The sequence below is a fragment of the Haplochromis burtoni genome, unplaced genomic scaffold, assembly GCF_018398535.1.
Source record: "Haplochromis burtoni strain Fernald_Lab_line unplaced genomic scaffold, NCSU_Asbu1 Contig_34, whole genome shotgun sequence".
NCBI lineage: Eukaryota > Metazoa > Chordata > Actinopteri > Cichliformes > Cichlidae > Haplochromis > Haplochromis burtoni.
Window position 1 is genome coordinate 2,348,549 of NW_024582395.1, and position 17,222 is coordinate 2,365,770.

Below are 17,222 nucleotides of genomic sequence, written 5' to 3' on the forward strand. Positions count from 1 at the left end.
GCAAACGCGCACTATTAACTCCCAGTCAATCGCTCACGTCACGGATGCTTTCCTTGACTCTCCCCTCTCTGATGCTAACTGTAATGGGGTTTTATCAGCGGATGAGCTTGCTAACCTCTTTTATACTACATGCGCTGACATTCTTAACTCTGTGGCACCTCTGAGGATTAAACGTGCCAAATCCTCACAACCCTGGCTAAATGATACTACTCGCGCCCTTAGGCGTGAATGTCGTCGTGCTGAAAGAAAATGGAGGAAAGACAAACTCCATGTCTCTCTGGACATCCTCCATAATTGTTTATCTAAGTATCAAAAGTCTGTTGAAGCTGCCAAATCTGCCTTTTTGTCTAGCATTATTATGACTAATAGCCACAACCCCCGAGCCTTTTTTAATACTTTTAACTCTGTGATAAACCCTCGCACTACCACTTATAGGGATGCCTCCCCTGCTCTTTGTGATACATTCTTAAAGTATTTCTCTGAAAAAATCTCAGCTCTAAGGGCTTCTCATCCATCTCATTCATCATCAGTTTTAGACCCAGTTCCAGCCTCTGAATGCTTGACTGTCTTTCAACAGTTTGAGCCAGTGTCTTATTCTGCTTTAAAGATATAATTGATCATCTCAAACTCTCTGGTTCCCCGCATGATATTCTTCCTTCTCGTTTCTTTAAGGAAGCTTTACATGTTATTGGTCCTTGTATCTTATCTCTGCTGAATGCATCATTGTCATCAGGTTGTGTACCGTCTGTCTTTAAACATGCTGTTGTGCAACCTATTATGAAAAAGAAAAATCTTGACCCTAATGGTCTCACTAACTACAGGCCGATCTCCAAAATATTGGAAAAGGTAGTTCTAAAACAACTTCAGACCTTTTTAGATGCAAATGGTATTAATGAAAAGTTTCAGTCTGGTTTTAAACCTCGCCACAGCACAGAGACAGCCTTAGAGTTTTTAATGATCTTCTTTTAACCGTTGACTCTGGCTATTCCGTGGTTTTAGTTTTACTAGACTTGACTGCTGCTTTTGACACTGTTAACCACAACATTCTTCTATCAAGATTGGAACATGTTGTTGGTCTCAAAGGTACGGTTTTATCTTGGTTTAAATCCTACCTCTCAGAGAGGTCGTTCTCTGTTGCTATGGGGCAACACTCCTCGGCTTCTGCCCCTATTTATTGTGGTGTGCCTCAAGGGTCCGTGCTCGGTCCTGCTCTTTTCTCTTTGTACATGTTGCCGTTGGGATTAATTTTTAGAAAATACAACATCTCCTTTCACTGTTATGCTGATGATATCCAGATTTATTCACCTTTGAAATCCGATGTGTCTGCTTCTTTGCAACCTCTGTTCAACTGTTTGCATGAAGTTAAAATGTGGCTATCGCATAATTTTCTTACATTGAACGAGAATAAGACCGAAATCATAGTCTTTGGTAGTCACACTCTGCTAGACCAGTTAGCTGATTCCCTAGGCCCTCTCGCTAGCCATCTCTCGCTCACTGTAAGAAACCTTGGAGTGTTTCTGGATGGCTCTTTTAAACTTGAGAAACAGGTCTTCACTGTGGTAAAAAACAGCTTTTCCCAATTGCGTCAGATATCTAAAGCAAAGCCGTTCCTTCCTTTAAAGGACCTTGAAAAGCTTGCCCACGCATTTATCATATCCAGATTGGACTACTGTAACTCCCTCTACTTGGGCCTCCAACACTCTTCTCTTTACCAGCTTCAGTTAATTCAAAATTAATTCAAAATCATTTCTTCATCCATTCATAATTCATGCTGGTTATAATTTCTTTTAATAAATTGAGCTCTGTGGTCAGAAGGTTCCTTGTGCAATTTCAGCTCACTTAACGAACCAAAAATAGTTGCAAGGTTGTGAATGAGGACTTAACCTTAGTGTGTATTACAATCTGCAGCACTTTCAGTCTACCTCGTGTTATTATCTGACAACCCATATTGGACAGCCCTTTGATATTCTGACAACAAAGGCTATATCAAACAGAAATTTACAAAGGAATCTTTTGACAGGCAGATTCTGGCTGAATTACATTTTTCCATTCATAAATAAAATGGCCCTTGAAACAACTGTTCTATATTTTAAAGGAGTGGTAAGATAAAATCAGAAAACTGGATTGGATTCCTATATTATACTTAAATTTATCTGAGAAACTCCATTTAGAAAAGCTAAAGTTCACTGTAGACAGCTATTAAAACAAATGTGGTCAGAAATGATGGTATGTGTATGAACCTAAATTTTCACTATGCTCTATTTTCTTGATTTCTTAATTAGCTTAAAAAAAGAAAAAGATTGTAGTAATGTGAATCAGACAGTGAAACCAAGTGTAACAGATCTATTGTTACAAATATATTTTTTTATGGAATTTTTCTAGTTAAAGAACATAAAGAGCACAGCAGACCTACCAGTGTCATATCGGTTCTCAGCAGACCCAGATCTGGCAATGTTAGCTTTTTGTTCAAGTAGAGTATCCAAGGCTTTGCTGTAGTCCTCCAGGACCCAGTAAGCCATGCTCCGCAGAAATGGGTCCTGGTGTGCCGGAATCTGAAATTCATGAACTAATTACAACGGCTCATCTTGCGTTTTTTCATGTTATGGATTCAAACATTTGGTATTTTGCTCAAATTATACACTTAAAACTGAAAAAACAACTTTTGGTGTCTGCACACCTGTTTGTCTTGTCCTAAAACATGTCTCTGGAGGATCTTTTTGTAGGTGGATGCCGTCTCAAACTCAAACTCATACAACCTTGAGATCACCAACGCTAGCTGGAGGTCCTGCATTTTCTCTATACACACCTAGAGGACAACAAAGAAGCCAGGTATTTTTTAGCAGTGGATTCTGTTACTGGCAAGACTGAGTGAGGTAGAGCAGATAAATAATACATATGACTTGGTATGTGTTGATCATCTGAAACTGTTGTTTACCTGTCAAAATGGAAAGGAAAGGGCCAAAAATGCAAACAACAAAAGCCTGTGCTCACAGCAAAAACTGAGTGACTAGTTCAAGTTGTTGTGGTTGCTCCCAACTGGGAAGGTGTGAGGTGCATATCAATGAGACTACCTCCCAGTCAGACAGACTTGAGCAAAGTCAAAGATAGCCCTTTGCCTGAGTGGTGCTTATTTCCATAAAATGCTTAAAGGGCTTTCAGTTACTCATGCAGATGAAATAATGTGACCCACTGCTTCAGGGACTCACTACACAGAAATAACCTTGACAAATTAAAGGTTAAACAATCGACATGACCAGGAGCAGCTTTCTGGACATTTCTGTGGCTCGCACTGATTGACGCCAAGCTTTCAAACCACTATTCACAACAAACACATGTTTTCACATTAACTAACCAGCACTCTCCAAATATAATGTAAGAGGCATTAAGTAGAGTCTAAAAAGGGGGTCAGAGATGCTGGTTTATGAATGAGATAACATGCAACTGATAATTCACCCAAAAAGAAGTAGCGACAGCAACACCCAAGAGTCAATTGCCAACATCAAAAATGCTTCAGAGAATTGTGCTAAAAGCTTTTGACAAAGACACCACAGTGGAAATGTATTGAGGTGTTTTAATAATACAAAGAACACCACAGAAATACTGCTGGTGTGCTCTGTTTTTGAGCAATGTGGTTTCTCTGCTTTTGAATAGATCATTAAACATTGCCCTTGACTATGAACTGTTGAGGAAAAAAAAAACAAAAAAACAAAAAAAACACAAAAAACCCCCAACGCTTACTAAGTTACAGGCAGTTTGCAAATGAAAAGGAGGAGCACTTGACTTAACTCGTACTGCAGTAAGGTTTCTAACTGAGGTTTAGCGAGCTGAGATGCGTCGGAGGTGTTGAAGGGAAAAAAGATGGTTCTTGGAAACACTGTTTTATGTCTGTTTTCCACTTGCCTCCACAGCATCCTTAAGGGAACCAGCTAGAAGGAAGAAGGCTGCAGAATGCTGGAACCGCTGCTTTCCCAGCAGAGAAAAGGCATTTTTCAATGCTGCTTTTCTCCACCGGTCTTCGCTGAAGTTGTTGTGGAAAAACTCTGTCATTTTAGCATTCTTCTGAGACCTGGGGAGAATGAGATTAGGGATTGAAAGCAGAAATATTAAATTCACTGGTCTTCAGCGTTCTAACATAGCTAGCCTTGGTTAAATCTAGTAACAAATGTGATAACTGTATATGTATTTCATATGCAAAAATCACGCCAGTTTCATTTACCTGTACAGTCCCCAAACCACTGCCTTCTTTTTCAGTGCAAGGTAAAATATAGCTGCATCCAGAGGATCATTATTTCTCTGAAAAGAAGCCTTGGCAACCTGACAAAATAGAACGAAAAGTACATTCAGTCTCTCCCACCGCACACCACACAGCATTATCCACAGAACAAGTTGCAAATTTATGGGTCATTTTAGGGAGTAACTCAGTATGCTGCAGTTTAGAGCAGCCTCAGCACAACTGTACTCCCATATACCTGCGAGTATTTCACTTATAAACTGAACACCCATGAGGAAGCAAACAGGCCTAACATACTATTTGACATCCTTCAGAGCTGTTAAGTGTGCACGCTTAAATTATACGGATGCTTTTTTTTTTGAAGAAAAAAAAAAAAGGCAATCTAGATAAAAAATTAATTGAATCAATTTATTGGTTAATGTTCACTCTGCAAAATACAATCGAAAAACGATGTTACATCGTTCACTGTATGTTGTTCTTTTTTTCATGGGAATAGCCATTAAGATATTACCAAAAAATAGTTTCCCATTTTGTGTTTATGATCTTCAAACTAGTTTCTAATATGTATTACCATGTAGATCCCATAAATTACCAGATCATGAACTATTTGATCATTAAATCTTTAGTAAGATATTTAAAAAAAGCAAACTCTTTAATACGCAGATTTATAACCAACTATAGTCTGAAAATTTCTACTTCAAATAAGTCAATTTACAAAAGTGGCACTGGCTCAGGGATTAGCATTTGGGATTTGGGATCCGACAGCTAACTTGTTCGCCTCACCTTTTCAATGCATCTGCGTAACTTGTTAGTGCTGCGAAGCCACCAGCCAACACCCATTGAGCGCAGCTCAGGCCAGGTTGGCTCTCCCTTTTGCATTGCAGGTAGCATGTTCAGGAGCTCTTCCTCAGCTTCAGAGTGGAAACCCCAGGCATAGTGACATGTTGACAAGCCTGCAAAGAGAGGAAAAGGAAATTATAAATCTCAATTTTTACAAGGGGCGATGACATTACTGTGACAGAACGCAGTAAAAAACAAAAATGTCAATAACTTTTGTTTCTGCCCATTCAGGAATTACAGTGATAACAGGGCTATAAAACTACAAGCAGCAAAGCAGAAGTTCACAAAAGACTCAAAATCAAGACCTCGCATCATTTTTGAAGGACATTTGACATAAACAGTTTGAAACAACACCACTGTACCTTGCCGCAGTAGTTGTGCTCTGTGGGCTGGAGGCAGCGAAGTAGAGAGGAAAGTGTGAAGTCTGACAGCTAGCAAGAACTTCAGACCGCACTCATCCAATGTCTCTCCTCCTGGAGGTAAAAAGAATGATAACAGAGCTTATTTACTAAATTTTTACCCATCTGAAAAGTCTGTATTTATGTTATCATTTCCTTGCAGTACCTTTGCTCTTGCCCTGGCTGTCATTGAGGTCTATGCTTGTAGAAGCAATGGTGTCAGCCAGTGCCATGAGAGACATCTGCTCCATACGAGTTAATCCTGGCAAACTGGAGTGGAGGAGATGGCTGGACAGAACCTGGGCGTGTTCTGGACCGAAGTATGTAGGACTGTACTGGGACAGGTCTATAACCTGGAGACAGAAAAGGTGCCAACCTGTTAAATTCACTGTTTGATATTTCCAATTTACAAAAGACAATACAGAATCGGTCAATAATGTTACAAAGCAGAATACAGCATCACTGGATTCAATTTCACAACATAAGCATGATATTCTATGTGTAAACTGACTATATAAGCTTTTTCAAATGCAGTAACCTTTTTTTCAAAAATCTAGAGATTAGTTAATAATGTAGATTTTGAATGCATTAATAAAGCCCATCATGAAGATTCGACTGGCCTGCTTTTTCAGGCAGGAGTAAATTTAAAATAAACCTTGAGATGCATGTCTTGGCTACCAAGAACAGACGGCCTGTTAGGAGCACTGGGACATTTCCTGCCGTAAAAAGGAGCTTTAGCCAGATGTGACACAGCAGGCAGGAATGAGCTGATGGACCTTTCAGAAAGAGTCTTATTCTCACTGCAGTGTCCCTGGTGCAAGGATGTGTGCACCAAAGATGCATATAAATGGGCCAGCATAAACAAGTTAAAAATGTGTTATTTTTATATCGTACTAAAGCAAATTTCTAGAATTAATATAAATACCGCTTGCCAAAAAACAAGTGCTTTCAGGACTGGGTGATAATATGTCGATTATTGATCTTGCAGCAGTAAATCTTTCTGCACAAAACATCTGAGTCTGCATGTCTAAATGAACCCAGTGTCACAAAGTTTTCACAACAGCACAGAAAATCAGTTTTCTTAGAAAATTAACAGTCATGTCATTTGCATGCACTGAATGGTAGGGAGAGAGTCCCAGTTTGGATTAATGCTTTCTGTAATCTATACAATGGAATACCGAAAGAGCTCACCTTATTTCCTGTTTTCTCTTGATCATTGTCCAGGGGGTCCAGATCCATCACGTTGGGTGTGTGAAAGAGCTCATCATAAGCATCGGTGTGGCTGGAACCATGCCCACTATCTCCACTCACACTGCCCACTTTATCTGTAAGGAAGTGTAGGACAGAGTTAAATAACATGAGACAAGTATTTCACAAGAGGCCTGAAGAAAAGTATCCTCCTGCTGGGAAGATGGCAGATTAAAATATCAGAGAGCTTTAAAAAAAACAACAACCCAAAACTGTATACATGCATTTGCTTTCATTCTTTTCACTATGTATCCCCAGACAGATAATGAGGGAAAATCTGAAAGAAGTGTAGTTGTTATTCTCAGTTTCTTCACCTTAAGGCGAGGTGGTTAATAATAGTAACTGGTTTTACAATATAAATACCATTTCTTTGTTCTTGTTTGTGTACCTGCTTTAATGCATATCTGCAGAACATTTTTGATTTCTGACAAATATGCAGGCATACTCTCAAAAAGTCATAAACATTCATTTTCAATTCAGCACTATCAAACTGTCACCACTGGTCTAGCTTTATGTTCAGGGCTGTTATTGCCTCCAGAGGAATAAGCCCTATTCACATGGGATTGGTGTTAACAAGGGACTTTATGTATGACCTTTAAAAATACCCCCCAACATCTACGTTTTATGCTGCATATTCACGTGGCATGAAAAGTCTGTGTTTCACTCAGATTTACTGACGTCTCTCGATACCCCCTGGGGACCTATTATTAATATTAATTAGTGCTGTCAAACTTAACACGTTATTAAAGCTGTCATCATGATTAATGCGAAAAAAAAAATTTAACGCTATTAATGCATCTGGAGTGCAGAATGACTCAAAATCCCTGAAATATTTCTGTCCACGCATTTCGGGCAGTTTGTCCAAGTAGTTACCTTCACACATGCGCAAATGGGCAGTTGATCTGGAAGTAACGGCCAGCTGAACCAATCACATTGTGCAAGAAGGAATTTTCTTTTCACCGAAGCACTTGCAGCTTAAAATATGACATTGACGCGAAGCATATGTTAGTCGGGGATGCTGCTAGGACTTTGGCTAACACGTCATCCAGCTTCCGACAAACCACTCACGGAGCATCGGGGACTCAGTAAGTCTACCTCACGGTACCGTTCCGTGAGTCGTTTGGTACCGGGCCGCGAGAGTTGAGGCTCGGGTGTGAAATGTATGGTTTTCAGGGTTTTTAGCGTTATTTTTTTATCGTTATCTCGGTTTTCCTGGGTCTTTTCACATGTGTTGTGAATAAATCTTTTTTTCCCGCACCGGTACTAGTTTTATTTTGTTGTATTTATCCGCGACACCTTAAAGGCCGGTCCGTGAAAATATTGTCGGGCATAAACCAGTCCGTGGCGCAAAAAAGGGTTGGGGACCGCTGCTTTACATAGCTTTGGTTCCTCGTTTCAAGGACTTTAAGTGCCTCCCCAAGCGTGACAGAGAGAGAGTGTTTACAGAGTTTTTTGTTAACATGAATGTTCAAGATGTTCAATAAACATGTTAAATGCATATATTTTCCCTTTTTTTCTGAGTCTGTTTGCTCATGCAAAATGAAATGTGATTAACGTAGATTAAAAATGAATGATATTTAATTGTGATTAATCAAAATTAATCCACAGTAACCCTGTGATGAGTCCGATTAAAAATTGTAATTGTTTGAAAGAACTAACATATATATATTTTATATTAGTGTATACTTACCTATTAGTATGTAGGTTTTTAAAAAGTTTTAAAAAGAACCTGTGCTAAAACTATTCAAATTCTCTTTGAATTTAAGCACACATTCTTTGTGTTTATTCTCCATTTACTTCATTATATTGCATAAATGTCTGTTACAAGCTTAAATATAAAGTTGAAAAAGTGTAATTGCAGCCAGGCTATTGATCAAGTAATCGCAATTAATCACGATTAATTAGAGAAAATTGTGAGATTAATTAGTTAATTTTTTTAATCTATTGACAGCACTAATATTAATATTAATAAGCTGCCACATAACTGCCGAGCATGTTAAAAAAAAAAGGCAACAAGTTCTTTACAAAATGCTGCCAAGCAAGTCATGCTTCTGACTTTTGTTATTCTGATGGATTCAAGCTCGCCTTTTACCTTTCATTTATTTTCATTCAACTGCCAACAGAGCATCCATAATGCTGTTTATAGAAAATATCAAATAAATCAGTGACATCCTGATTATTAGTGGACTTATACTATCACAGAACATCTGTGTTTGATGAAGTATGTTATGTTATTAGCTGTGGAACATTTACTTTGAATCAGGTCACAGTTGACTTCTGCAATCATTACATAGAGGTCCCAAGATAAACGGTAAATGGACTGGTTCTTTTATAGCACTTTGCTATTCTACTTGAGCACTCAACGAGCTTTATACAACAAGTCTCAAACAATAATATTAGACTTGTGTGAATAAGGCTTCAGTCTTAGTCGTGAAATGCTTTCACCTGCAGAGTGCCAGGTCAACAAAGGAAAACAAAAAGGCAAAAACAGCAGCAAAAAGTAGAAAAACAAAAAAGCCTAGGCTTATGCTTTTGTACCCATGGTGCAGAGTGTTCTTGTTCACCAAGTCTTCTTGTTCTTCTGCTTTCAGTTGCTCCCTGTCCCTTGCATCGTCTTCTATCACACAGCCTTCTACATCTCGTCCTTCATTACATCCATAACCTTTTCTTTTCCTGCTGCCTGGCAGCTCCATATTTAACATCCATTTGCCTAATATATCCACTATCCCTGCTCTGCACACATCCCAGCCATCTCAGGCTACGTCCACACGTACACGGGTATTTTTGAAAACGGAGATTTTCCATTTTCGTTTTAAAAAATAATCACGTCCACACGTAAAGGCAGAAATGAAGGAAAACACTGCTAGGAACATGCCAAAGCAGCAGGTGGCGCTATATTCCTAACCGTGTACAAATGTTGGCCAATCAGAAGTCTAGAAGCCTCGGTGGGAAAAAGTAAACAAAGCTGGGGCATAGAAGCAGAACCGAGTCTATGTGTGGAGGGACAGTAACTGTGTGTATGTGTAAGCATTTAAACACTGCAGAGAGTAGAATTAACAGTAACAGTATTGTAGATTTCCCCGAAACAATAACGTGGCGCACACTGTGACGTCAAAAAAGGCGCACATCTTTGACGCTGCGTTTTCTCCATTTTTCTCGTCCACACATAAATGCAAAAACGGAGTTTTAGAAAATATCCACCCTGGCCGGAGTTTTTAAAAATCTCCGTTTTCAGTGACCAAAAACGCCGTTTACATGTGGACGAAAGGTGCAAACGCATAGAAAAATCTGCGTTTTCAAAAAATACCCGGGTACGTGTGGACATAGCCCCAATCTTGCCTTTAACATATTTTTGCATGAAAGTTTCAGTAACTTCACTTCAACTTGTGAAATGAATTTAATACTTTATTTCTATGTTTTTGCAGGATTTGACTCCAAAACTAGACATTTTACCAGTATTTAATTCATTACTGGATTTATGTACAGTGGTCCCTCATTTATCGCGGGAGTTACGTTCTAAAAATAACCCGCGATAAGTGAAATCCGCGAAGTAGCCAGCTTCATTTTTTACAATTATTATAGATGTTTAAGGCTGTAAAACCCCTCACTACACACTTCATACACTTTTCTCAGACAGGCATGAACATTTTCACACTTTTCTCTCTTGTTTAAACACCCTCAACGTTCAAACCTTTGTAGAAAAGTAAGTCCAGTATTATAGAATGAAACCAAAGATCAAACCCTGTTTTCAGGCTACCGCACATGCCTTTGACAGTACAAAATGTTTTGTTGATATTGTTGTGTTTGTTGGGGAGAAAACGTACAAACAGTACAGCACTTCAGAGTCACACTGCTAGCGATCGAAGATTTATGTAAATGTGACTGTACAGGAGACACGGCACGGAGGAGACTGAATGACAATGGTCTACAGCCAATCAGGACGGAGAACACAACGCGCTGTTAAAAAAAAAAAAAGAAGAAGAAAAAAAAGCATGCAAAATTGCACAGAAAAAATCCGAGAAACAGAGAGGCCTCGAAAAGTGACCCGCGTTATAGTGAGGGACCACTATTCTCAAATCACATGCTGTATATACCCACCAGGTTTTGGTGTGTCGTCATCAGCTCCTAGAAGGGCGTAAAGAGGCAGTGGAGGGATGGAGCTTATCTCTGTGTAGTCAGCGGACGAGTTCTCTGCTTTGCTGAACATCTTCTGATCCGTGGCTGTGCTGCCCCCAACACTGATGGTTCGAGACCTCACACGTTTTTCGGGACTGGTGGAACTGTCTTGAAGTGTTATGATTTCTCCAGCAATGCATTTCACGAGATGGGAGAGGATAGCTTTGGCACGGTGAACCTGAAGACAGATGAACAATATCAACATAATAAATCAGAATACATTTCAGATTTTGTTCAGCAACCACAACAAAAGCAGTTTTTGGAAATTTTCATGGCTTTTAATTGTATCGGTCCACCTTACTACTGCTTAAGCTATTGTGGAAATCAGACAACTATTATTAAAAGTTTTTTTTAAATAAAATATTAAACAGCCCATAAATAATGCTTCTTTGGTGCTTCAAACATATTGTAGCGATACCAAATAGCAGACGTTGGCATGTACTGATTATACAGTTTACTCAGCTCTTAGTTCTGTCAGGAAATGTCAAGAAACTACACTGGAAGCTCCATTAGCTGAAGCAAGACGCAGGTAACTGGAAGCCAGCTACTTAATACTTCAATCCAATTTAGTCAAACACATCATCGACAAATGCATCCTGTGTACCCACGCAGGGGTTAAAGAGGGATCTGAAATGGCATTCAAGGTCCTTCAATTACTGAGTAATTAGATTTGACCGGAAGTTTAATACAAAATGAGCTCAGGTTTCATATCCTGCAGTTCACTGGTCCTTTTAGCTGATGCCACACAGAGCCATTGATTAAGTAACTTACTCAATGGCTCTGATGTAATAGAGATATTGGATGAGAAATTTGATCTGTACATGACAAGTTATCTGGATATTCCACACACTAAAATCTTTTTGAGTTTTTAAAAAAGAAAAGACAATAAACAATTAAAAACAATTTAAGGTTTACACTGGACAGTGAGTGGGTAGTTTACTCTGTTGTGGTTTAGTTTATAGTGACTGACTATGTTGAACTGGTGCAGTGTGGACTGTGTAATCCTTTAGGTCCCAGGTAGCAACAGAGACAGTGAGAAAGATACACTAATCAATTCTCAACTGAAATTAATGACATAATTTTATAAGAGCAGAGTTAATGGTAGAAGTACAACGAACCTATAGCATCAACTAAAGTAAATTTGGCAAGATTATATTGTCCTAATGTTATTTTATTAAAAAATAAAATAAAATCAATCTAACTTCAAACACAAAGATGGACTAAAGAACATATACAAGTTTACTACATTATTTTTAGTTGGAAAACAGTGTCATGGGAGGGGGAAAAAAAGAGGAAGGAATAAATAAATACTAATATGAATGGGGGGAGAAAAAAAAAAAAAAGAGTATCAAGAGTAAAGAGGATAGAGAGAGAAATAGACAGAATGTAATCTTGAAGACCGAAAGAAAACAGGAAATGAGAGACGGGGAGCAGGATATTGAAAGCAGAGACACACAGAAAAGGAAGCTGGAAGAAAGAACACAGGGGACAAAGGAAAAAAGACAGAGCACACAAGCAAAAACATCTGACAATACACAAATAGATCAGACACATACACACGCAGGTCCAAGTATTTAGACAATGACATTTTTTTGTCGTTTCTTGCCACCACCGTGGATTTCAAATCAAAGAATCAAGATGTGACTGAAGAGCAGACTTTCAGCTCGAATTCAAGTATTACAATATACAAAAGTAATACAGTAACTGTTCAGGAATTAGAGCCATTTTTACACACAATCCCTCCCATTTTAGAAGCTCAAAAGTAATTGGAGACTAGACTTACACTTAAAAAAAAATTATTACTGCTAAAGACTGAGTACAAAAAGTAATTGAGTAATTTATTTAACTTACCTTCCCTAGGTCCATAAGCTCTAGCAACTGTACAGGGTGGTATTGGGGTAGAGTTGGAAAAAGTTGGTGAGCTGCTTCAAAAAGACCAGAATCTTCCATTTCTACAGGTAAGTCATAAGCGGTTTTCTTCCCACTGAGCTTCTGAGCCAGACTCGTCATTGATCGTGTCAGGGTCTTTTTGGGAAGAGAAAGTGAAGAGGTGGGGGCCCCAGGGCTGAGACCCTCCTCCTGGCACTGTCTGACAGCTGAGATTATGGAGGAAACACTGCTGCTGATGTCTTTGTCCTGGGCAACTGTGACAGTCGGTTTGGGTGGTGCTGGAGGCTGCCACTGAGAGTACACGTGCATTTCACACTCCATGCCAACTACCAAGATTCCATCTCGTACCCAGGACAGGGAGACTGGGATAGGTGGTGAGCCTTCGACAGAGGAGAACAGACTGACCGATCGAAGCAGAACCAGGCGAGACAAGCTTTGGTCTCTATTAGCATCAGAAGACACTCCCAGATCTGGAGGCTTTCCAGACAGACGACCATATATATATATCTTTGTCCCAATGCCAACAGTCAGAATGTGTGATCCATCCTCCTGGGAAACCCAGTCCAAGTGAACCAGACTCTTACCAGTAGAACCAAGACAGTTCTCGTTTTGTATGGATAAATCCATGTTACTTGGAATGCTGGCACTTGCAGTGGTACTACTACTTAAAGGATAGCTGGACATAGGGTCTGTATTGTCCAATACTATGGTCTGCTCCAGAATCCACTGCGAACCACCAGTGGACTCGCACTGAAAGATGCCAATGTGGACCAGCGGCTCTCGAGTGCTTGCATTAGGGCTGTGAATGGGTTTTGGGCTATGCGGCACATTAAGGGTCGGGGTCAGGTGGGTGTTGGTGGTGCTGTAGTTTACAAATGGGGAAGATGCAGAGGCTGGGGGAGAAGTCAGAGGTCCATGAGCATTCAGATGAGGAGATAGGTTCAGAGGTGTGCTAGGCATCTGCTTGTAGGCAACTGCAAACCGTCCAGCGTGACAGCAGCTGACCTCAATGGGCCGGCCTGGCACACTTACTGCACTGCTGCTGGGAAGTTTTTCCTCCACCAGGAGAGGCCATTCCTCCCACTGGTACACCAAGTTGTCCACAGTGGGGGGTTCTGTTGTCATGACATTACACCTCCAGAAGCGCACCTTACCATCAGAACAGGAAGTAGCAAGGAGATAAGGCACGTGGCCGGCTGGAAGAGAACATGACGCACTCAGGTGACCTGAGAAGAAAAGTAATGCACCATTAGCAAAGAAAGATTTGATCTATAATATCATTAGAGTTTAATTTCTGTGATTTATTCAATTTTGAAGACATTTGGCAGATATATTAAAAAAATACAATGTAAACAAAACAAAAGATTGCCTTCGTCTATTCTTATGTTTCATTCCAATAATGTTAGCAGCAGCTTTTTACTCAGGCCTCTTTCAGCTATACACACTTTTCTTAATCTACAAGTCGGCTTCCTGTCTCACTGTGCACCCTGCTCATTTTTATCTTAACAGTGTTGCCACAATCTTACCAACTTTGACCTAAAAACCTTGACCTAAAAACATTTATGCACCATGTTCAACACAGAACAAGCCTGAATGCATTCTTTCATATTAAGGTGCAAGTACACACTAAATTATAACTCAGTTCACAAAAATACACCACTGCCTTGGTAAACAACCTAAAGAAAAATAAAGAGAAAAATAAAATCCAATACACTTTTTGCACGAAGCACCCTCTTTTAGACTGTCTTAGGTTCTCACTGTATCCAAACTAATCTTATAGAAGCATTAAACCACTTCATTTGTGAAAAGAAAATAAGTGTACATGATAAATTGATTTAAGTGCAGGAGAAAGCAAAGTCACAATCAGGTATTTCGACACTCTAGCACCAACAATGGACCATAAACATCACACATTGGAAGAGACACAGTGGTTGGTGGTTTACACCGCCTCATCAAAATCATTCACAACTCAACTTCAAGGGGAATTCTTTACATGATGCAGACAGAGCCTGTGATACCACAGGTCAGATCAAACACTAATAATTATCAACTGAGTTCTGATGGCAATCCGAGTTTGTTGGTAGCTTTCAGCTGTTTTCTTTTTTAAGTGTTTTTCTGTGATTCTTACATTCCACTCATAACGTTTTTCATCAACTCATAATCACATGTCACAACAGAGGCAACGTCATTAATTACTTATAATAAATCATCCCCAATACAAGGACATTGATGGTGAAATAAAAGGAAACTACGATGTGCACTTTACTTCAGACGGGTAAGATGTCATTTATACGCAACGGTTTAATCATTTTTGATGGGTTTACTCAAGAGTGTGTATGGATGTTGTCCCATGACTACATATAGCATATAGACTACATATTAGCTTTCTCTAAATATCAAAATTGAACCATCCCGTTAGGAAAATGCTACACAAACTGTTATGTCTCGCTTACTGTACTGACAAGTCTCGCCAATAAAAAATGCTAAGTACTGCACTGATTGTGTGGTGGGTATGTCTGAATAATTTCATGTGATTTCATGATATTTCATAAGATTTAATGCCTAAAATGACTTTAGTGAGTAACTTCTTCCATCATTAGCTAGCCGATCAATTATTTAGAGTTTAGGTTCAAGCTGCAACATTGAACCTTAGCATGCATCAATATGCATAAGGTGGTTTTGCTTTGCGTCCTTGGAATAAGAATGCCTGTCCTCATTGTCCCTCACCTGCCGAGGGAGTAACACTGATGGCTTCCACCTCTGCTGGAAGAGCCAGCTCTTGGCTGTACAGCCTGTGTGTTGTGAGGCTGAGACGACAGGCACTCTGCAGATTGGAAGTGCAGGATTTACTCTTCTGAGTTACTGGAGAACTGGGTGCGTCATAGACAAACTGAGAGCTGTTCAAGGGAGAAGTCGTGGTGAGATCCTTATGAGCTGCAGTCTCCTCTGTGGGGATACAAAAAGTGGGAATATATTTAGAACAGTTAGGCTTGGTCAAATCCATTCACCATTACTACACTTCATCAGAGTCATTATTTGAAAAATCTATAAAAACAAATCTTTCAACAGATGAATCACCATCTGGCTAAAGCACACTGTGATACTGGAGGTCTCTTTCAATCATTAGAGATACTTTTAGTAATTTTACAACTTTTACACAGCAGACTTGTAATAAAGATTGCAAGGGAGACAAATCTGGACTTGGAACTTAAAAAATGCAAGGCATCTACAGTGATAAAGTCATTACTTAGTTACTAATTATAATTTTGCAACGCTCTTAACTCTTTTAACCCTTAAAAACTTCCCTTTATGATCTGCAATCATTTATTTTGGCTAAGGTTAGACAGGATGGCAGAAAACCTCTCTTACATCACCCAACTTTTAGGGTGTATGAGTGTATAAGTACCCACCCATAGTGACTGGTCGAGCAGCAAGATGGAGATGCCACATGTGGAGCAGTGAGCGACCTGTTGGGCTTAATTCTACCACCACCAGAAAAAAGCGGGCTGAGAAGGCTGGTTTACTGGAGGCTGCAGGGGGGAGAAACCCACACAGTGATTTTTTTTAATGAAAGATGCAAGCAGCTGCTATTAAATACAGGCATGAAAACTAGGAAAAATAGGTTTTACCCGTGCGAGGAGAGTCGGGAGTTTCATGTGTGCTCTCCGTTATCTCAGTGCCAAGAATCAGATGTTCCTCAAAAACATGCAGGAGCTGTGTCTCCTTCCCCTGCTGCAGAGAATAGCAGCAGATATTGTCAAACTACATCAGATGTAGACTCTGAACATCATTTTCTGTCTACACACTGACATAGACACAGGCTGTATTAATAGTACATGCACAAAGACACGCACACCCTAAGGAGACGAGGGAGGGTTTTTTTGCCTTTTATTATTGTGGTTGACCTTTCAGCGACTCAGGCCACTGCCGAATGCTTCATGCCACAAATGGTTTGCAAGTCAACAATGTTGTTTTTTTTTTTGGTTTGTTTTCAGGGGAAAACCTTCAAAGATTCTGACAATGTCTGTCTACTGTTAGATGAGACAATCAGAAAGTCCCCAAATAAAGGAGGTTGAACTTTGTTTAGGGTGAGAAAACAATTCGGTTCTCTTGGACTCCGTGTATACTTACAAAGTCAGTAATGGCATCCAGTTCTATAATACACCCTGGTTTTGCTGTGGACTGCTGACTGATGATGTTGAAAACCTCCCCAACATATTTCTGAAAGGTGGCAAACACAGACAAAAAAATCATCTGCATACATTTATAAATTAGTATTACACAGTTTAAATATGCAAGCAAATTATTTTACCAATTTGAAAATCACTTAACATCTTGCAACTGACAGCTAACAGGTGGCATAGTAAACGCAATAAAAGAAATGCAAAAAAAACAAACAAACCCAAAAACATTTATATAACAATTTCTCCTCTTCTTGC

General features: G+C 39.5%; 1 protein-coding gene across 4 annotated transcripts in view; it reads right to left on the reverse strand.

Annotated features, from left to right (window-relative positions):
- LOC102297560 (dmX-like protein 1) overlaps positions 1 to 17,222 on the reverse strand; it is a 61,076-nt gene that overhangs the window by 26,771 nt on the left and 17,083 nt on the right. For all 4 annotated transcript variants that reach the window (XM_042219525.1, XM_042219524.1, XM_042219526.1 and 1 more), the window contains exons 15-28: positions 16,915 to 17,004; positions 16,413 to 16,515; positions 16,194 to 16,313; positions 15,511 to 15,729; positions 12,745 to 14,009; positions 10,816 to 11,071; positions 6,661 to 6,794; positions 5,636 to 5,822; positions 5,434 to 5,544; positions 5,015 to 5,184; positions 4,217 to 4,314; positions 3,901 to 4,066; positions 2,678 to 2,806; positions 2,414 to 2,552 (exon numbers count right to left, since the gene is read on the reverse strand). In XM_042219525.1, coding sequence (XP_042075459.1) covers positions 2,414 to 2,552; positions 2,678 to 2,806; positions 3,901 to 4,066; positions 4,217 to 4,314; positions 5,015 to 5,184; positions 5,434 to 5,544; positions 5,636 to 5,822; positions 6,661 to 6,794; positions 10,816 to 11,071; positions 12,745 to 14,009; positions 15,511 to 15,729; positions 16,194 to 16,313; positions 16,413 to 16,515; positions 16,915 to 17,004 — 3,187 coding nt within the window. The remainder of the gene's footprint in view (positions 1 to 2,413; positions 2,553 to 2,677; positions 2,807 to 3,900; positions 4,067 to 4,216; positions 4,315 to 5,014; positions 5,185 to 5,433; positions 5,545 to 5,635; positions 5,823 to 6,660; positions 6,795 to 10,815; positions 11,072 to 12,744; positions 14,010 to 15,510; positions 15,730 to 16,193; positions 16,314 to 16,412; positions 16,516 to 16,914; positions 17,005 to 17,222) is intronic.